The sequence below is a fragment of the Amblyraja radiata genome, chromosome 3 (assembly GCF_010909765.2).
Source record: "Amblyraja radiata isolate CabotCenter1 chromosome 3, sAmbRad1.1.pri, whole genome shotgun sequence".
NCBI lineage: Eukaryota > Metazoa > Chordata > Chondrichthyes > Rajiformes > Rajidae > Amblyraja > Amblyraja radiata.
In genome coordinates this window covers 101,199,965-101,222,759 of record NC_045958.1, presented here as the reverse complement: position 1 = coordinate 101,222,759, position 22,795 = coordinate 101,199,965, and the positions used below count along the sequence as shown (strand labels likewise).

General features: G+C 43.7%; 1 protein-coding gene across 1 annotated transcript in view; it reads right to left on the bottom strand.

The window, feature by feature from the left end:
- Nucleotides 1–843: 843 nt before the first annotated feature.
- Nucleotides 844–22,795, bottom strand: part of rcl1 (RNA terminal phosphate cyclase like 1) — a 30,714-nt gene continuing 8,762 nt past the window's right edge. Inside the window, 9 exon segments of the mRNA XM_033018432.1 lie at nt 844–1,455; nt 6,180–6,283; nt 9,138–9,294; nt 10,485–10,610; nt 13,769–13,893; nt 15,552–15,626; nt 21,022–21,095; nt 21,098–21,164; nt 21,167–21,198. Of these exon segments, the coding sequence (XP_032874323.1) occupies nt 1,308–1,455; nt 6,180–6,283; nt 9,138–9,294; nt 10,485–10,610; nt 13,769–13,893; nt 15,552–15,626; nt 21,022–21,095; nt 21,098–21,164; nt 21,167–21,198 (908 nt within the window). The 3' untranslated portion in view covers nt 844–1,307.

Sequence of the window (22,795 nt, the reverse complement as noted above, 5' to 3'; positions counted from 1 at the left end):
CGTTACATTTTGGGAAGACTAACAAGGGCAGGACTCTGGGGGGTGTTCGAGAGCAGAGGGATCTAGGAGTACAGGTACATCGTTTGTTGAAAGAGGCGTTACAGGTACTTAGGGTGGTCAAAAATGGTTTTTGGCACTTGGGCTTCATTGGAGTATTGATTTATAGAAATTGGGAGGTCATGTTACAGTTATATAAGACATAGGTGAGGCCACATTTGGAGTATTGTGCTCGGTTTTGGACAACATGTTAGGTTTAGGACAAAGATGTTGCCAAGCTGTAAAGGGTGCAGAGAAGATTTATGAGGAAGTTTGCGTAGGAAAGAACTGCAGATGCTGGTTTAAACCGGAGGTAGATACAAAATGCTGGAGTAACTCGGCCAGCCACAGCGCAACGCTAGCCTGAGTAGTTCTTCGAAGCTCTCCCCCGAGAGCTGCCGGCGGATGTAACGCGGCAATTGCTGCAAGTAGGTGTACACGAAGCATCGAGCATCTCACTCATGAGGGCCAAAGGCTTCCGGTTGCCGAGCACTCCCATGTTGAGAACCCTCGCCGCTCGCTCCATGCGGCTCCTTGAGGCTTGCATACTTCCCCACTGCTGGCGGATTATCCAGGTACAGCACGACCCGACCAGCCGTTTCCTGGTCTAGAGCGCTTACCACGTAATGGTAACGGGTCTCATCGACCATTACGCCGAGGACGTGGAACTGTGACTCGACCTGACGGTACCATACCCCCGGCTGCGAGGTCCAAAATGTAGGCAGCTTCAGGGCGACCGTGTTGAGTTGGTGGGGTATATGGAATGCGTTGCCGGTCTCTCATTGCTGGTTTTTTAAGACAAATTAATTCACTTTCACCATGTTTTATTTTTTTGATTTGGACAAAGGGAAAAAGGATCAGAAAAAAATGAGAGAATTGCCATAACTTGAACCAATTCTGTTTACTTCCGATTTGCCAAAAACAGTGCTTCACATTCTCACAAGTAGCTGTGTCTCCATTGAATGATTTGTAATCATTCCAATGTGATTAAAACAAACAGTTTGAAGAGGTTCCACTCAATGGCAAGTACAGCATGATGCAAACATTCTTCATCTAAGATTTAATTGCTTTGGAAAAAAAATGTTGGCTTCGGTCCAGAAAATATCGCATTGAGCACTTGCATTTTGCACACGTCAAAGAGAAAAGGAATGTCAATTTCAGAGATTTTTAAGTTAATAAAATTTTAGAAAAATATTTCCAAGTGAAGGTTTTCCAATGTTTTGATGTAAAAATAACAATTCCAAGCGCATCTAAAGTGGCAGTGGTCATTTCTATGTGACAATCTTGCTGATGTTAGAATAGCCAACTCCAATGCAAGTCATTAATACTTTGTCTCCACCTTTCCTCTCTTCCATGGACTGGGTTTCAATCTTGAACATAATTTGGAAGAAGCTCTTCAGATGACGCAGAAACTCAATCCTTAAACAAATTAAGAGTTACACTTATCAGGTATGACATCTTCACTATCATATAATCACAGAATATGTATCTCAACTTTTCACCCAAATATGGATGGGTAATGAGTATGAACTTTAGAACCATTTAAAAGTGAACAACACGAGTAAGGACGTCAGCAGGGCAATAATGCAAAGATAAATGCATTAAGACAAAATAAAAATCATCTTCTTTTACTGCTCAAAAAACAAACTTCTATCTCCATTACATTTTAAGCAGCCCTTCCAAGTATTTAAATGTTCAACATTGTTCAATGTTTCTACTGAAAGAAAGCGGAATTAACCAGGCAAACCTTCCTTTGCACAGACATGGACAATTTCAGAAAGCAGGTTTCCTCCCACATTCCAAAGACGTGAAGGTTGGTTGGTTAATTGGCTTTGGTAAAGATTATAAATTGTCCCTAGTGTGTAGGATAGTGTTTGTGTAAGGTGTATGGGGATCGCCAGTTGGCGCAGTCTCAGTGGGGCGAAGGGCCTGTTTCCATACTGTATCTGTAAACAAAACTAAACAGCTTTCACAATGAAATAGATATTTCAGCTCTGTGAGGCAGCACAAATGTTTGCCGCTATAAATCACTAGATGATAAAAAAAATAAAGGCCTGAAGATGGATCCTTTTCCTCCCGAGATGCTGCCTGACCCGCAGGGTTACTCCAGCACTTTGTGTCTATCTTTAGCATAAGCCAGCATCTGCAGTTCCTTGTTTCTACTTCTGGATAAATAGAGTGTTTGTTAAGTAATGAATTTCTCACCTCCAAGTGGTGAACCTGAAATGAGAACTCAACCATCTGGTCAAGAACAAAAGGCAACTTTGTAGCCCAACATGGATAGCAATAGCGGAAAAAGACTGACATTAGATGGAAATCTTTCATTTGTACCCACAGTAGAGAGCAGAGTCACCTCATCTTGGGCCTGAGCAGAGGGAAGGTTGTACAACAAGAACATGTACATTAGGTTGTTGTCTATCAACTACAGCTCAGCGTTCAACACCCGCCCTATGGGGTCTCAGCACATCCCTGAGCAACTGGGTCGTTAACTTCTTCATGATCAGTCGTCAATTAGTATGAATTAGCAACGACACCTTCTCCTCTTCACTGATCAGCACAGGAACAGCTGAAGGTTGTATGCTCAGACCCTTGCTCTATTTCGTCAATGCCCATGATCGCCTGCTTATGTGCTGCATTGCTCTATGACGCACGAACTCTGTAACCAAATTCACCGCATTCAACTTCCCTGACAATTCCACCGTGGTTGGGTGAATCACGGGCAACATTGAGTTCGGTACACAGGAGGGAGATGGATATTCTGGTTGAATGTTGCCAGAACAACGTTAAGGTGGCACGGTGGCGCAGCGGTAGAGTTTCCGCCTTACAGCGCCGGAGACCCGGGTTCAATCCCGACTACGGATGCTGTCTGTCCGGAGTTTGTACGTTCTCCCCATAAACTGAGTGGGTCCAAAGACGTACAGGTTTGTAGTTTAATTGGCTTGGTATGAATGTAAAAATGATCCTTAGTGTGTGTAGGATAGTGTTAGTGTGCGGCGATCGCTGGTCGGTGCGGACCCGGTGGGCCTGTTTCCACGCTATATCTCTAAACTAAACAATCTTGCTCTCAATATCACCAAGCTGATTGGTGACTTCTGGAAGGGTAAAACTGAGGATCTATGAACCTGCCTTCATCAGTGAGATGACTGTGGAGTGTCAACAGCTTCAGGTTCTTGGGTGTGCACGTCTCTCCTGGGCCCAGCACACTGATGCGATCACACAGAAAGCTCATCAATGTCTCTACTTCGTCAGACGTTTGAGGAGAGCCAGCATGTTGCTGAATACTCTTATCGGATTTCTACAAGTGTATGGTAGAGAGCATACTGATTGAGAGCATACTGGATTGGTAATGAAAACATGAATGAAAGAGGCTGCAGAACCTGGTGAACATTGCCAGGTCCATCATGGGTGTTGACCTCCCCACCGCTAATATCAAAGACCCACACCACCCTGTCTACACTCTCACCTCACTGCTACTATTGGGAAGGCACAGGGGTCCGAGAACCATCAGTTCCACGTTCAAGAACATCTTCTTCCTATCAGCCATTAGGCTCTTGAAACACACTGCACAATCCTAACCACAACCCAACCTCAGCACCAAATTATGGACTTCATTTAGGCTGGACCACGTACTTTGGCTTGCACTATTGTCGGGTTACACTACTATAACTGACAATTTATTGTATTATTGTATATTTATTTCCGGCGCTCTTGCGTTATAGTGCCTATAAAGATGCAGCAAGTAAGAATTTAATTGCTCCCAGTGCATATGAAAAACAGTCTTCACAATGTTCATAAGATCATAAGTGATTGGAGCAGAATTAGGCCATTTGGCCCAACAAGTCTACTCCGCCATTCAATCATGGCTGATCTATCTCTCCCTCCTAACCCCATTTTCCTGCCTTCTCCCCATAACCTCTGACACCCGTACTAATCAAGATGTACGTAACCGATCAATAATGTTGTAACCTGCACCCATTTCCTTCCTCATTTCTCAATTAAAACACTTGCAAACGGCTGCTATTTGTCATAACAAAACTGCAGATGCTAGTTAATACACAAAAGGATACAAAGTGCTGGAGTAACTTAGCTGGAGAACATGGATAGGTGATGAATTTGCTGGAGACCCTTCTTATGTTCCCGATGTTGGGGGAGTCCAGAACCAGGGGCCACAGTTTAAGAATGAGGGGTAGGCCATTTAGAACGGAAAAGAGGAAAAACCTTTTCACCCAGAGAGTTGTGAATCTGTGGAATTCGCTGCCTCAGAAGGCAGTGGAGGCCAATTCCCTGGATGCTTTCAAGAGAGAGTTAAATAGAGTTCTTAAAGATAGCGGAGTTAGGGGATATGGTGACAAGGCAGGATCGGGGTACTGAATGTGGATGATCAGCCATGATCACAGTGAATGGTGGTGCTGGCTAGAAGGGCCGAATGGCCTACTCCTGCACCTGTTGTCTATTGTCTATTGTCAATTCAAGGATCTGAAGAAGGGTCTCGACCGAAAACTTTGACCTGCTGAGATACTCGAGAAATGTGTAACATGGTTGCAATGTGTTCCTTTATAATGCAGTAGAGTCTGGCCTATCTTCATTCCAATGAAGAGCTAGATGAATGTAGCAAATTAAAGCATAAATGTATGATCAACTAAGATATTTAACGACACATTAGTGGGTAAAATAAACGGCATGACACTTCAAGGTTCTAATGCAAGGTTCAGTGTTAATCTATGATAGTAGATTACAAATTTCATAATTGCACAGAATATTTAGTTTGAATTTACCAATGATTAACACTGTAATGTGATATGGATTTCACCACAAATGGACTTTTGGCTTTATTTCATTTGGAAGTGTACTGGGAAATAATATACTCCTTGGTAACGCTTGAGGGACAATGTGTGATCTGACAGTGAATGTTACATATGATTTCCTCGAGCAATATACTGGAACAAAGATCAAAAAAACCTAAAGCACAGATCAAGGGCATGTGGCAAAACGGATTCTTTGAAAAGCTAACCGCATGTCAATATTGACCAGCGTTTTGAGTGTTCATTTCTTTCCATTTACCCCATAACTCTTTCCTTTTTAAGCATGTATCCAATTCCCTGTTGCAAGTTACTACTGGCCCTACTTTAATCTCCCTCTCAGGTGGTACATTTTTGTTCAGACTCCTTGCAAAAAAGCAGCTAATTTCTCCTCTGGTTCTCGTTGGGGGGGGGGGTCACTGCATCTCGAGATTTAGTTTAGTTGACTGGGCTCTTTAAGAAAATGAATGCCTATACCCTGCACCTTTGGCTGATCCAGAAATGGTAAACCAACGGTGAGGTTGCCTCAGACTGCTTACGATGAGTGTGAAATCCTAAAGCAACTGACATACGTGTGGTGTGTTTTCCCATCTCAAAAACAGGGAGGAGAAACTGCTTCATGTGCGTCACTCAGACCAACCTCCCTTCCATTGACCCCATGTATACTTGACGCTGCCTCGTCAAGGCCACCAGCAGAATCCAGGGTCTGCCTCACCCCAGTTACTCTCTCTTCTCCCCTCTCCCATCAGACAACAGTTACAGAAGTTTGCAAATGCGTACCTTCAGATTCAGGGACATTTTCTTCCCAGCTGTTATCAGGCAACTGAACCATCCTCTCACCAACTAGAGAGTGGTCCTAATCTCCCATCTACACCATTGGAGACACTCGGACTATCTTTAATTGGACTTTACCTGGCACTAAACGTTATACGTTTATCGTGTAGCTGCATTGTGGATGCCCTGATTGTAATCATGTATAGTCTTTTAGATGACTGGAATGCCAAAAAACTTTTCATTGTGACACCCGACAAAAATAAACTAAATTAAATGGCTACCACATCGACACTGCTCCATCATGAGGTGCAGGTTGAGTAACCCAGCAGAGTCAGCAGGCTTGTGTTGGCCCTGTCACCCTTCAGTTATCACAGTACTGTACCTCTTGAAGAAACAGCACCGGTACCATGATAACTGAAGGAGGACAGTTCAGATTGCTGGACCTTCCCATCTCCAGCTGAGGGAACATTTTGAAAATTAACATGACAAGAAAACAACAGAAGCAAACTGAACCTTTTGCACAAAGTACAAGGCCATATCATGCTTGTGCACTGTTAGGCATTCACTTACGTATAAGGAGACAATGGACCCATTTGAACTTTTGAAACATCCTGCTGACCAAGGGTCATGTACAGCAGAGCCAGACTCTGATTTATTGAATCTACACAGCCACCCTGTACAAGCAGAGAAAAAGAAAGTCAGTCACAAACAACCAATGCTTCTCTGGCAATAAATCAACATTCAAAACCATACGCAGAATCCCACGCTCGATTCTACAGAAAACACACTGCATTAAAACGGACACCAACCCCACTTCATCATCGTTGAAAACATTAGCTACGCAGTGGTGCTGGTTTCCAACGGGAACGGTGACGGACGCACCACACACCTCTGTCCTCCAGTTCCTGTGGAATTCCGCCACTGGAAGTATAGGATTTTGGTGTGTGCGCGCTTTTTTTCATCATCCCTTACAATGCTACGTACGACAGTGATAGCAACTTCTACTGAAGTGTGGATGGCCATCGGCTCACTAGAAGCTCATCCGCCCTTTGACAGGTCCTGCTGGGGTTCCACAGCCCCCTCCTCACCTGGCAAACCAGGTGGGTCCGACTATCCGACCATGGAGCAGGTAACACGGGGATTACATGTTACCCATGGCGGGGGGGGATCTCCCCTCCCCCCGACATGACCACTCCAACCCTCATCAAAACAGACTCTCCTGGCATTGTTTACTCATGCTGTCAATTCCAGAGATGATAATCAGCAAGTAATACTATAATCAAAGCTACTACCCCCACACCCAATATTGAGGGAGCACTGCTTCAAAGATTCCTATGTTTAGGTGAAAATTGAAGTCAAGGCCTTTAATAGGTTCTAGACAAAACCTACCATTGCACAGATGAAGATGTACAAATTCCTCCCAATGGCCACTTCACCCTCTCCTAACAGATTACTGAATAACAGCAAAGTCACTGCACCCGAGGTGTGATAGTGGCGTAGCTGTTATTACCAAATGAGCAACTAGCAACCTAGCAACAATCGAGAGATGCGACCAAATTTCACCATGCAAAGGTGACATTGAAATTCAGAGAATAAACTGGAATCAAAAACAAACCAGAACTAGTCTCAGTAAAAATGACCACCAGCTGACAAGATTGTGGTTAAAACAGCACTTGCTTCACTCATGTTCTTCAGGGAAAGGGTTCTTGACATCCCCACATAACAAAAGGTGAACTAATAATAAAAAGAAAATCAGTCTGGGTGGCTAGGAATTCTTCCTTACACAGGTAGCTGATCTCAAAAGAGTCCATCAAAGCCCTCTTAGTTCTCAACAAAATATCTGTTCGGATGAGTTCAGATAACTAAAGTGCCTGTCCCACTTTCACGACCTCTGCCGAGTTTGCCCTTGACTCATACTCGCAGCAGGGTCGTCACAAGGTCGTAGGTGGGTCGTGATGCTAGTCGTAAGTACTCGTGGCATCAAGTAGGTCGCGGCGTTTTTTCTAGCCTGATGAAAAATGTCCATGAGTGAAAAAGGTTGTGAATTAGGTCGTGAAAGTGGGACAGGCCCTTAAATCCTTTGTAGTTTTTGTCTTCTGACCACAACGCTCTGATCTCCTATCCACTAATCATCAGATAAGACAATCGTGAAACACCTGGATACATAGCTAAAGTTATGAATTGTAGTGCACAATACTGCGCTCTTAAATTAAAGTGTATACTATGGATGCCACAAAAAGATGACTCGCTTTTATCATAACCCCAGAAGAGTAACTGGTTTAAATCTCAAGCTGTAAAAGCAGAGGGGATGAAAACTAAAGGAGGGTGAATGATCTCTTTAGAGGCACACAGGGCAGGCTATACAACACCAGCCTTGTCTGCAATGCCCACAACTGTAGTAATCCACAAAAAAATTCAAAGCACTGCCATGTATAACAGCAAAAAAAACAAACAAGTCATTCTATACAATTAAACAAATTCTAGTCTGGATCTCTGCTTCAACCTGGAACTAAAAATGTTCTTGAAAGGATCAAGTGCTGGGTTAACTCAGCAGATCAGGCATCTCTGGAGAACATGGATAGCTGAACAATGAACATGGATATGATGACCTATCCTCGTTCTCCAGAGATGCTGCATGACCTGCTGAGTTACTCCAGAACTTTGTGTCCCTTTGTGTATTAGCCAGGATCTAGTTTCTTTCTTCTACTAAAATGTTCTTATGGAAATGCAATAAAATAATTTGAAATCAAGTCTAGTTGGTTGATTGGAGCCAACAGCTTTGCACTCTATGAAATTCCTTTCATAAGGTCATAACGAATAGGAGTAGAATTAGGCCATTTGGTGCACAATTCTACTCCGCCATTCAATCATGGCTGATCAATCTCTTCCCTCCTAACCCCATTCTCATGCCTTCTCCCCATAACTTCTGACCCGTACTAATCAAGAATCTCTCTCAGCCCTAAATATATCCACTGACTTGGCCTCCACCGCCTTCTGCGGCAAAGAATTCCACAGATTCTCCACCCTCAAACTAAAGAAATTTCTCCTCATCTCCTTCCTAAATGAACGTCCTTTAATTCTGAGGCTGTGACCTCTAGTCCTCAACTCTCCCACTAGTGGAAACATCCTCTCCACATCCACTCTATCCAAGCCTTTCACTATTCTGTATGTTTCAATGAGGTCCCCCCCCCTCATTCTTTTAAACTCTAGCGAGTACAGGCCCAGTGCCGACAAACGCTCATCATAGGTTAACTTACTCATTCCTGGGATCATTCTTGTAAATCTCCTCTGGACCCTCTCCAGAGCCAGTACATCCTGCCTCAGATATTGTGCCCAAAATTGCTCACAATATTCCAAATATGGCCTTACCAGTGCCTTATAGAGCCTCAGCCTGATTGAGTACAAGCCCTCTGGAAATAAATGCTAGCATCGAGTTTGCTTTCTTAACTACCTTGCCAATATTTAGCACCCACTCCCCTCGCTAATGGCTATCCTGAAAGCCTCAAAGTATTTTTCGCAGGAACTTACCCTGTAGATTTCCTCTAAAAGCAGCTTTGCACAGTTCTTGCCGAGATCCTCGGGCAGGAGCGGGGACCCTTGGCCGGTGGGGTTTGAGGCCAGCTCCGCACTCAGCAGTGTCCCAGTGGTTGTTTCTGCCACCAAAGACAAGCCAAATCCCGGAGACCTAAACATAATCACACACATACATACTGTCAGGGGTTTCAGATGGCACTTCACGTCAACATGAAAACTCAACCACAAAGCACACACAGTTCCGAGAGAGAGAAAGGTTTTTTTTTTTTTAAGTCAAATTAGTTGGAGTATTATATCATTCTATATGTCACAATAAAGTGCGCATTAATGACCAAATAACATTCTCAATTTAAAGCTTAGTTGAAGACAATGTCAGTTAGAGAATCAATTATTTAATTTTATATAACCTACTTCTCTCTAAATACTCCTCGATCAACATTGATATGTTAAGCTGCTCAGGAGGAAATGCTTTCTAGAGCTTCTCAATATAAATTACACAGATATGGCAAAGCAGCAGGGATTTCATCCTGCATTTGATTGTTTTCAATTTCCACCACCTCTCCGAATGTCACTATTTTAACAATCTAGACAAAATGGATAACACAAATGCTTTAGACCAGCAGCATTGGAAGTTGATAAGAGATTATAAAATCAGGTTTGAATTGCAAAATCATGTAAATTGGGTTGCAGTCTGCTTCCCATAGGATCAAAACATTGGCTCTGAAGTGATGTATGAAAGAGCTGTTGTCATTTAAGCAATGGAATTAAATAAAGCCAGGGAATGCCTATACACTGAGACAATAAACTGACCCACCTATTTTGGATAACATACCGCCAGAGTACAGATAAAACATGTGAAAATATATAACCAAGTGTTTAAAATCTGTCACGTCAGCAAAATAAGGGAATGATTCCAGTGTAAATGAAAATAACACACGAAACCAAATGAAAAACAGAAGATTTGGAGATAGTAAGTAAGACAACATGTGTAGTGAGAGGAAAACATGTTTAATGCTTCAGCTCAATGGCCTTTCATTAGAATCTACACAAAGAACATTGACCAAGTGGTAACTCAATTTCTCTCTCAAGGATGCCATCTAGTCTGCTCATTATTGCCAGTATTTTCTGCTTTCACCTCAGTTCCAATATTGGTAGCTATTTTCAGTATTAGATCAAAAGCCATTTGAAGTTTCAATTGCACTCCTAATGCGATAATCAGCGGGCATTTTAGTTGTATCATCCACTATATTTTAACAAAAGTCACAAGATACTTTAATGCATATTTTTAAAAAATCAAACATAGTTGTCAGACCAAGTCCTCACCGCTCCAGATTGACTCACTTTCCTGAATTTGCTCCTTTCATGTGATCAGTGTAGATATAGATGTCTGGTATGAACTTGTTTAAAATGCTTCTGGCTGCATCAACAATTCTATTGGCCATCTGTGGAGATACTCTGGTGCAGTACCTGCGGTTCTCAGTGAAGGAAAATTAAATGGCAGCAAACACTGAAGTAAACCCAGAAGAGATCATTACTTTGATTCGCTCGGGGTAACAAAAGGCTCATCTGTACTCTAAAGTAATTGATGGTAAGCAAGATATGGTTAATCAAAAGACACTTTGACAGGTACACAGTATAAGGGTATACAGTATAATTGGTACACAGGATAAATATACACACTATGTCTTTCCCAAATCTCCCTGTTCTGCAATACCCGACGGCTCATACAAGGTTAATTCCCGGGATGGTGGGACTGTCATATGCTGAGAGAATGGAGTGGCTGGGCTTGTACACTCTGGAGTTTAGAAGGATGACATATAAGATTGTTAAGGGTTTGGACACACTAGAGGCAGGAAACATGTTGCCGATGTTGGGGGAGTCCAGAACCAGGGGCCACAGTTTAAATATAAGGAGTAAGCCATTTAGAATGGAGACGAGGAAACACTTTTTCTCACAGAGTTGTGAGTCTGTGGAATTCTCTGCCTCAGAAGACGGGTGGGCCGGTTCTCTGCTTTCAAGGGAGAGCTGGATAGGACTCTTAAAGATAGCGGAGTCAGGGGATATGGGGAGGCAGGAACGGGGTACTGATTGGGGATGATCAGCCATGATCACATTGAATGGCGGTGCTGGCTCGAAGGGCCGAATAGCCTACTCCTGCACCTATTGTCTATTGTCTCTTCCATTTACTGCGAAAGTCTTGCCTTGCTTTACCATACCAAAATGCAGCACCTCACATTTGCCATACCTTTGTCCACCTTCCCAACTGATCTAGATCCTGTTGCAAACTTCCATACCATTCCTCGCTGTCCACTAAACCACCAATTTTGATGTCATCTGCGGATTTACTAACACCGTCATCCAAATCGTACAGCGCACCCTGCACCAACCCCTGCGGCACCTCACTGGTCACAAGCCTCCAATGTGAAAAACAACCCTCCATAACTACCCCTTGACGCCTTCCTCCAAGTTAATTTGAATCGAAGGTAGACCCAAAATGCTGGAGTAACTTAGCGGATGGGGCAGCATCTCTGGAGAGAAGGAATGGGCGACGTTTCGGGACAAGACCCTTCTTCAGACTGAAGGAGGTCTGAAGATGGGTCTCGACCCGAAACGTCTCCCATTCCTTCTCTCCAGAGATGCTGCCTCACCCGCTGAGTTGCCCTATATGGCTCTTACTTTTTGTCTTAAAAATCTCTGTGTACACACCTTGGCTGTGAGGAAAGGTTTACCACTGTCTATCCCGTCTATGCTTCCCCCCTCCCCTCCAATCTTTTCCACTCCCAGGAAAATAAATGCAATCTCTCCGAAAAGACCCAAAGAGCTGGGGTAACTCAGCAATTCAGGCAGCATCTATCTTTCTATCTATCCAGACATTTTGGGTTGAGACCCTTCTGCACCAGCTGCAGTCCCTTGCGTCTACAACCTCTCTCCAGAACTCAAACAATGCATCCTGGTGAACCTCCTCTGCATCCAGCGTAATCTCATAACGTTGATAATGAAGTTGAACAAACGGCACACAATGTTCCAGTTGTGACCTCAATGTTTTACAAAGCTGCATCAAAACCTAATGGTCCTGTCCCACGATGCGAGTTCATTCAAGAGCTCTCCCGCGTTTAAAAATCAAATCAAACTCATGGTAAGCACGGAGAATGAAAGTAGCGGGTACATCGGAGCTCGGGGATGTCTCTTAGCGGCTCGTAATGCTAACGGCAGGTACTCGGGAAGACTCGCTAACGGCAGGTAAGCTCGGGAAGACTCGTGAAGATTTTTCAACGTTGAAAAATGTGCACGAGAGCCCCGAGTACCGATGAGCGGCCATTACCGTAAATCTCCGAGGTCGAATCAGGGCAAACTCGGGAGAACTCTTTGCATTAACTCGTACAGTGGGACAGGGCTTTTAAAGTCTGAAGAAGGGTCTCGACCTTGAAGCGTCACCCATTCTTTCTATCCAGAGATGCTGCCTGTCCCACTGATTTACGCTAGCATTTCGTGTCTATCTTCAGTGTAAACCAGCATCAGCTGGTAAACCTACACATCATAAGTTTCCAGCCCTTCTATTATATAACCCAAGTAATGAAAGTGAACATTCCTCCTGTCTTCCTCACCACACCACCTACACGAGCTGCCACCTTCAAGGATCTGTGGACTTCTACACCACTATAATTCAACTCTCCCTCAGGTCCTATCAGTCATTGTGTGCGTGCTACCTTTATTTAAAATCCCAAAACGTATCACTTTACATTCACCAGGATTAAATTCCATCCGTCACTCATCTCGCCACCTGACCAATTGATCGATATTTTTCTGCTGCCTAGTGTTATTCTCCTCACCATCCACAACACCAGCAAAGTTTAACGTCATCGGCAAATTTACTAATACCTCCCACATTAACATCAAAGTTATCACTTCCACTCTAAGCCAAGGTTGGATCCAATATGCCTTGGATGCCACAGGCTCTATCCCTTGGAACCAGCTTTCACATGGGATCTTATCAATTGCCTTCATTACGTTATTGTTAAACTGGGAACATAATATTGAGGTATGGATGGATATAATCAGCTGGAATTGCATCGGTGCAGTTGAAATTATCTTGTTTAATGCAAATTAGCTATGTTAGACTTTACATTAGTCTTTAGATACAAGGTTAAATCAGGCCCGACGGTCCACCAGGTCCGTGCTAAGCAGCGATCACCCCGTACACTAGCACTATCCAACACAATAGGGACAATTTACAGAAGCCAATTAACCTACAAACGTCTTTGGAGTGTGGGAGGAAACTGGAGCACATGGAGAAAGCCCATGCGGTTACAGGGAGAATGTATAAACTCCATACAGACAGTACCTGACCTCCAGTCAGGATTAAACCCGGGTCTCTGGCGCTGTAAGGCAGCAACTCTATCTATTGTGTTGCCCTAAACGCAACTCAACACTAAAACAATGTTCACATTTTAAAGTACCACACCGGTTAGGAAGCATTCTGACAAACTGAACAGCCGTGTCAATGCAAGTTTAAAGGATGAACGAGTCTGCATTTCAAAAATTTCCCCACCTCTTCTTCCTCAAAGGACTAGCCCCATAAAAATAAATTAGGTTTCGGGCAAGTTTGTCTCCTTGCCAAAGGATACGCCACACCTCTGATTCGTTTTATCTTGCCGGGGTCCATCAACTGAATGGGCTTTAAAAATCTTCGCACTGGACACGAAAAGATAATCTCACCTCCTCCACCAGGAGGCATGCCTCTCCGCACTATCTGTTCAAGCAAGCAATAACACAGATTTAATAACACTACAACCAACTGCATATCATTTTTTAAAAAACATTTGCCGTTTAATTCTCTTTATAGTTAGCTAAGGATTGTGCAGTTGTGTTCAGAAAGAAACAATATTTAGTGCACTTATTTGCACTGCAGCAATATTGTTCTGTTTAACCATTTAGGCAGCTATGAAGAGGGCTGGATACAGGGTCTCAACCCAAAACGTTAATAATTAAATTTGCTCCACAGACACTGCTCGATCCGCTGAGTTCTTCCAGCAGATTGTTTTTAGGCAGTTATCAAGTTTGAACACAAATTTGGTTTTTGGGGTGTAGGGAATTGAGATAAGAAAACACAACTCTTTACGATAAATTTAAATCAAGAGAATAACATGGTTTTTCACATCCCATAACCAGAAACTATTTTTAAAAGGAGACATTACATTTTGTAGAGTAAGGTGCACACAACAATTATAGAAACTATGGTTTGCATTTACATGCATACATCTTGAAACAGTATGCACTGGGTCTTTGGACGATTTTCAAGCGAATTTTAATGTAAATATTCTTTCTTGATTTTTGAGTTTGTAAATGCAATGGTAAAGGGGGGCATGGTGGACAGCGGTAGAGTTGCTGCCTGACAGCGCTCACAGCGTTAGAGACCCGGGTTCGATCCCAACTACGGGTGCTGTCTGTACGGAGTATGTACGTTCTCCCCGAGACCAGCGAGGGTTTTCTCAGAGATCTTCGGTTTCCTCCCACATTTCAAAGACGTACCGGTTTGTAGGCTAATTGGCTTGGTATAAATGTAAAATTGTTCCTAGTGTGTGTAGGGTAGTGTTAACGTGCGGGGATCGCTGGTCGGTGCGGACTCGGTGGGCCGAAGGGTCTGTTTCCACGTTGTATCTCTAAATTAAACTAAATAAAACGTGAACTTAAGTGCATCATCCCAAAGGATAGTTCTTGTCCAACCAACAGCAAAATGCTCCAGCGACATAGCTGTTTAAATTTAGTAATGCAGATAGCAGCCACTTTTATTCAACACAAAACAGTTACCATGGCGATTTCCAGAATCAAGCAGGCATTAAAATCTCGATGCAGGACATACCATAAATTCTGAGTATATCTAATCCAATGCATTGAATTTATCTTAAAGGATGTTTTTAACCGAAACGGTGTACAGAAATAACCAATGGTATTCTGCACATTTCTATGGTTTAGGTTTTTTTTTAGTTTAGTTTATTAGTATATTGTCACGTGGACTGAGGTAGGAGAATGGGGTTGAGAGGGAAAGATATATCAGCCACGATTGAATGGCGGAGTAGGCTTGATGGGCCGAAGGGCCTTATTCTGCTCATAGAATTTATAAACCAATGAAACCGGAACACCTGGAGGAAACCCAAGTGGTCACAGTAGAACGTGCAAACTCCACATAGACAGCATCCGAGGTCCGAATTAAACCTGATCTCTGCCACCGACTCTAGCCGCTGCACTGTCCCGTCCGCAATTTTTAAAAAACATTTAATTGCAGCTGTGTGAACAAATTATCGCTTCAATGATTTACAGTTGTTGCTCCAATCTATCATAGATCAACAAATGAATTACAAGAAACTATATTACCTTGATAAAAAAAACAAACCAAGGAGCTATTCTTACCTTCAGCTCAAGACCTTCACCATCTATACCAAATCTCTTCATTATTGGCAGCGCTGTTGCCTTTAGAGTATCGACCTGAAAAGATAGATGAAAAACAGTTGTGTTAAAATTAATTTAAAAATCATAAATTATACAGGTGCACAACCTTTTATCCGAAGATCCAAATAACGAAAACCTCCGAATAGCGGCCATTTTTTCGGTCCTTGAAGAAAGGTCCTTGAAAACGTTCACCGAGGGCGGCCCGCAGAGGTGACAGCGGAACCTCCGGTCGGTCCTCGAAGAAAGGGGAACTAAATCCCCATTCATAAAAGAGAAGATGAGGGTATATTGCGCGGGAGGGTTAATAATTGACAATATGCTGCTGCTTGCCTGCTGAATTAAAAAGTTCCCACGGTAGACTCACGATATACAGTGTTTCGTGAGTCTTGCGTGGGAACTTTTTAACTCAGCGGGGCAGGCAGCAGCAGATTGTCGCTCGCTTCAGTATCACCCCACCTACACCCCTCTGCTTCCCGGCCATGTGTGTGACCCCTTCCCTCCCCTCTCCAGCTCCCCGCCCATTGCACCGGCGCGGGGGCTTTGCACTGTCTTCACGTCGGCGATTGATGCAGCAGGACCGTGTCAGGACCAATTGGACACCGACCACCAGGCCCACCGCAAGCACGGAGATCCCAGAGACCCACAGCCAACAGCAGCCCAGCCCAGCCCCGCTCCAACTACAGAGGAACCTGGGTTGCGGATGACGGGGCGCAGCTCGGGGCGTCGTAGGGGCCCATCGGGGAGCGGCCACTCAAAGCCACGCCGGGAGATGTAGGGCCCTGCCCCGGTCTTGATGTTGGAGCCCCCGGCGGGCGCTAGCAAGTCCGCGGCAATTTACAGCCGCGCCGGGCGTTGTAAGGCCCCCCTCCAGGTCACTCTCAACCTCTATGATGTTTGCTCTCAACCCCGTAATTCGGGCGGGAGAAGTCGCCGCTGCCGGTGCCCCGCAAAGCGGTCTCCCACCGGAGACCCGCGAGTTCCCGGTGTCACCATCCACCGGAGTCGGGTCGCAGCAGCTCGCCCCCGCAGCTCTCCACGTTCCGAAGCTGGCTAGCTCCACGGAGGTAGGTCCGTAGGTCCACAGCTCCCACCGCCGCCCACCGACCCCCAGGCCCACTGCAAGCACGGAGATCCCACAGCCAGCAGCAACTGCAGCCCAGCCCCGCTCCAACTCCAGAGGAACACGTCGGGGCAGAAGCTGATGGTGTGCAAGGTACGTCTTGTTCTTGGGGTGGCGGATGAGGGGGGCGCAGCTCGGGCTGTGGGCGAACTGCCACTTGTCGCTGTAGCGGCCAAAGATCATAGAGGAGCTCCTCTATGATCTTTGGTAGCGGCCCATCGGGGAGCGGATTCCTCTGGAGTTGGAGGGGGAGGGGGGTATTGTGCTGTTTGATCGCCCCCTGCTATCCCAGGGACAGGGAGACACAGCGGCTTTTAGACTGGTGGGCAATCACTTCCAAAGTTCTGCCCACACAGTCAGTACACTTCTCCTACACTGTATTTCATACAAACATTTATTCTGCAAGAAAAAACGACATTGAAGACTCAAACTCGCGATCGAGTAACTGCCAGGATCAAGGCGCAAACTCGCGACCTTGCGGATATGAGCCGAGCACTCTACCACTGAGCCAGCCATTAAAATCTACGCTAAATAATTTCCATTCCGAAGACTGACAAATTCTGAATTACGAAAAGTGTCTGGTCCCAAGGCTTTCGGATAAAAGGTTGTGCACCTGTACTCATATTCAGTGATGGCCCATTTTCTTCACATCAGGAACTCAAATAGTATAAAAAAAGAAAAAATTCCATGTTTTTAGCTGAATGTTACAGCGTAAGCAACTGATGTAATTTTGCCTCATTCTTTACCATGGCCATCAGCGTAAAACATGGAACAAAAGTACAGGGTAAATGAATTAAATATTTAAAGTTAAGATAATAATCTCCCAACTACATGGCACCTATCATGGTGGAATTTCTCATTGGCGATGCACAAGACTGTCAGTAGTCAAAAACAATACCTTTCTTCAGACTGAATGTATGGGGGGGGGGGGGGAGAGAGATAGAAGAGAGATGGGGCAGAACAAAGTGCGCAAGGTAATAGGTGAACACAGGCGATGGAGGTTTTGATAAGCAAATGATGGACAAAGGGGACGGGGGGAAATAACGGCACGAGACAAAAGGGTGAAAGAGTTGTAGATTGGGAAGCCAGACGCAGGAGTGCAGGGGGAGGGGAGCAACAGTCACGAGTCTAGATGGGAGTCTGGAGTCATCCTACTCTGAGTAAGAAATACCTGGGGAATTGTCCATGTTGTCTGTTACTTGTCAGTGTTACAACTGCACTGGATGAGGCTGGGTCGAGGGACAGCTGCTTCAGGAATACAGGTCTACAGCTGGACTGACATAGGATCCCATAGCCTTTCCAGTATCCTGCACTCTCAGCCATTTTTTGATATCATGTAGATTGAATTACTGTCTAGAGATTTATTTCTGTGACGACGGATCTCCGGAAGAAGCTGAGCTGCTGCAGCCACAGTAACATTTGTTTATCCAGTATCTCAATGGTTTGGCATTTAGCTCGCTTGTTGGTTTACCAAGCCCAGATCAAGCAGGGAACCTGCTATCCACAGTCCCGTGCATTGGCAAGGCTGGCCGCACGTTACCGGCATGCAGAAATTTGGTCAAGCTGAAACTCAATGGGTATATTTCCCCAATCTCTTTAACCTCTGCAAGGCCAGCAGCATAATCAAGAATAAGCCGCACCCTGGCCACTTCCTCTTCTCCCCTCTCCTATCAGGCAAAAGGTATAGAAGTGTGACAACGCACACCTCCAGATTCAGGGACAGTTTCTTCCCAGCTGTTATCAGGCAACTGAATCATCCTACCACAACCAGACAGCAGTGCTGAACTACTGTCTACCTCATTGGAGACCCTCAGACTAATCTTGATCAGACTTTGCTGGCTTTATCTTGCACTAAACGTTATTCCCTTATCATGTATCTATACCCTGTAAATGGCACGATTGCAATGATGCATTGTCTTTCTGCTGACTGGTTAGCACGCAACAAAAAGCTTTTCACTGTACCTTGGCACATGTGACAGTAAGCTAAACTAAACTGAAACTCACCAGGGCTCAGTATTCCCCGACCATTTTAAAACTCCCCGGGTTTGCTAGCAAATCTATTACATTACAGTTAAAAAAGTGAAGTAAAAGTAATATGGGGCAATAGACCGAACATCCCATCCAATAGTCCAAACAAGTGTGCATGTCTGACACTACCAAGTCCCAAGGATGCTGGATTATGGAGGTTTTACTGTATTCGGCATCAGGCTAAACTTCGAGAATCCCATCTATCCGTATTTCTTTGCAACCTATTTTCTCTCTCTTTTTCTCTCTCTTGATTTCCCCTACCCCTCTTCTACACCAAGGGTAATATAGAGCGGCCAATTAACCCCACATCTCTGAGACGTGGAAGGAAACAGGAGAACCTGGTGGAAGCCCATGTGGTCATAGGGAGAACGTGCAAACACCAGAGTATCAGCACCACGTGTTAAGGACGGAACCCGGGTCATTGGAGCCTTGAGGCGGTGGCCACACTCGTTCAACCAACTGTTCACCACTATTCACAACTGGATGTGGTAGGACTGCAGATCGTTGACCTCATCCACTGGTTATGTTCATTTAGGTGTATAATGTTCATTAGGTGCACATTGTTTAGCATGCCAGTAATCCTGTATTGAAGCTTCTCCAGGTTGGTACCCATTCATTTCTTAGACATTTCTGGTGCTATTCCCGACATGCCCTTTTCCACTTGTTCAACCAGGATTGATCGTCTGCCTTGACACTAAGGGCAGAATAAGGGATATGCCAAGCCTTGAGAATATAGCTTGTGATAGTGCAGACTTCTCATTTTAGAAATGAGTGAATGTCAACAAGCGCACAAGAGCATACTAACATATGGCATCTCTGTGTGGTATCTCAGCTGCACGGAGGCGGAGAGGAGAGCTCTTCAGTGCGTTGTCCACAGAGCGCAGAAGATAATTGGGACACAGCTACCAGCCTTGGAGAGCATCTACTATGCACGGTGCCTCAGGAAGGCCGTCAGCATCCACAAAGACTCCTCACACCCTTGTAATAGTCTGTTCGAGCTCCTACCTTCCGGCAGACGTTACAGGGCCTTCTATGCCCGCACCTTCAGGCTCAGTAACAGCTTCATCCCCAGAGCTATAGCTGCTCTGAACCGGCCCTGCTGAGTGCCCCCCACCCCTATGAACTGTCTCCCTCGGAAGGTCACGTCGCACATTGACCCGGCACAGACCTATTTGCACTTTAGACTGTTTTACTGTTCTTTATTATAAATCATGTTTCTCGGGGTATCTAAATTTTATTGGTTGTTTAAGTTATGACATTGCATGGAAGCTGCATACCAAATCTCGTTGTACCTATGTGCAATGACAATAAAATATATTATTATTAGTTATTTTGAATGTAGCAACCGCTGTACAAGAAATAACTCTTTCACTTAGTAAAGTTAAAGTAGTAAAATAAAAAGACCTGAAACAAAATGAGAGGGAAATCGTGGATTAAAGGGAAAAATTTGAAGCTTTATCACGGTGTTCGCGTGCAACAAATCAGAAGGCATTGCTGCTTTGAAATGACATTTTCTAAGCCAGAATGAATGCAAAGAAAGGGGAACCAAAAATCCCATTTTAACGTGTTATCGAGAACCATAAATTCCTCTACCACACATTCATTTTGACAACAGCAGTGGAGGTTATGGACTGTGAATGATAAACACCTGCATGACTATGGAAAAGGAGGCTTCCCGTTAAATGAACCAGATGCCATGATCAAACACTGGCACAGCATTATAACAGATTATCATCTCACTAGGAAAATAAACCAAAGACCCAAGCTCATAGCGCAGAGAAAAATTTGAATCATAATATGACAATTTGATCATTTAAATGCATTGAAAATTTGGATATGTTATCAATAAGCTACACTTGTTGGTAAAATTGTTTGTTATTTCCCTCAGTGAAGACTACCTTACCCATTCTGATCATTATATAATCTTATTACAGCCCATATTGGTAAACACAAGATATGGAAGATGCTGGTTTACAAAACAGATAAAGTGCTGGAGTAACTCAACAAGTCGGGCGGCATCTCTGGAGAGCATGGATGGGTGATATTTCGGGTTGGAACGGCCCATATCTGACTTAGGAAGTAGTCTAACACGCTATTCAAAACACCACTAGCAGTTTGTAAAGAGCCAACGCAAACCATCTCTCAGAGCACGTTGAGATGCACAATGGCTGATCTTTCCAGCAATACTTTAAAAAAGGCAAATGTTCAGATCAAGATGTTCAAACTATCATTATTGGCAATAGGTCAAATAGCAATTGAAAAGTCTCTTAAATGTTATCTTACGGAAGGATCCTTTTGATCATTGGTGACACCTTTCAATATGGCTTTCAATGGTCTCTTACAAAACGGAGCTAGGCGAACAGGGCTTCTAGGTAATAGCCGATGGAACGTTGGGGATGGCAATCATGTTCAACGGTCCCCTCCGCGAAAGAAGGCCCGGTTGGTAATACAGTGTGGTACCTGAAAGAAGCAAAGAAACCCCTTAAAAAGAATCACTGAAAATAATGAACAAAGGATGCTCAATCAAAATTAAAATGCTTTTCATTGACTACTTGAAGGGGCAGACTGGCTCGGCACGTGACCTGACTGAAACTCGAATTAAGGATCAGATGAAAAGTTATAATTTATAATTTACGAACTTATCTCCAAAGTTGTATGTTTTTAGTAATTATTCCATTCTCTTTATTATACTTTCTCCTTTTTTATTTCTCTTTCTTATTTTCTATCTATATATAAAAAAAAATAATACTAGAAGCAGAGTTAATATCAATTGATAATATTAGTAATGTAGGAATGATATACATGAAATGTTTTTAATATGATATGTACCTGCCTCTAATAAAAAGATTATTTAAAAAAAAAAATAATAATAATAAAATGCTGGATAAACTCAGCAAGTCAGGCATTATCTATGGAAAGAGAAACGATTAACATTCTGAGACTGTTCACCCCAAATTCGCCATCACATCAAATTGCTAATATACCAATCTGGGTAAAGTTTGACAACTTGCCTTGAGCTTCAGTAACTAAAGGGTTTGCCAGGCACAACAAAAATTACACTCCATTTTGGACTCTCCCTCAGGGCTTGTAAATATTACAGACGACAAGCATTTAATAAAATAACAAAACAAGAAAAAACATGCACTCGCAAATGGTGGAGCGACCCTTGGGAACAGAAGGTTTGCGTTTAATCCAAAATGGATTGAGTTTGTTGTGGAATTGATTGATGAGGGTAGGGCAATCGATATTGTCTACTTGGATTTGAATTAGGCCAATTCATCAAGTCCTTCCTGGTAGATTGATCCAGGCGATAATGAGCCATGGTGACTTGCTAGTTCAAATTCAAATCTAGTTTACCCACGGAACACAGTGGTGGAAGGATGTCATTCTAGTTGAAGGTCTGTGACCACTGGTGTTTTACAGGGATCTGTGCTCGAACCTCTGCTTTTTATGATATAAATAAACGATTTGTACGTAAACGTGGATGGGTCGGTCAGTATGTTTGAAGACAACAAAATCAGCGGATTTGGGGACAGTGAGGTTTATGTCGGTTACAGACAGAGGCAGAAAAATGGCAAATGAAGTTTAATCCAAACAAGGGAGAGCGCTGTAGTTTGGTAGATCAAATGCAAGGAGAAAGTATAACGTTAATGTCAAGTCCTTCAATAATTGATGTACAGAGGGATCTCGGGATCAGAGCCCTCTTTTCAAGTAGATAAGGTGATAATGTGGTATGATTCCTTAAGATCATAGGCTTCCAATTTTGATTATCCTATTCATTCATTTATAGAACTCCTGAAAGTCGATATAGCCATAAATACTGTCTTGCTCTTAGCCAACCTTCCTGCTGCTCTAAAAACTCAACTGTTAAAGATAATTTCAAATTCCTGGGTGCTATCAAGATGACCTGTCCTGGGCATAGTATGTAGATATAATCAAAGGCCACAGCAGCGGCTCAAGTTTAAAGAGATTCTACACATGGACTGCAGAAAGTATCCTGACTAGTTGCACATGGACTGGTATAGCAAGTCCAACGCACACAAATGCAAGAGGTGAT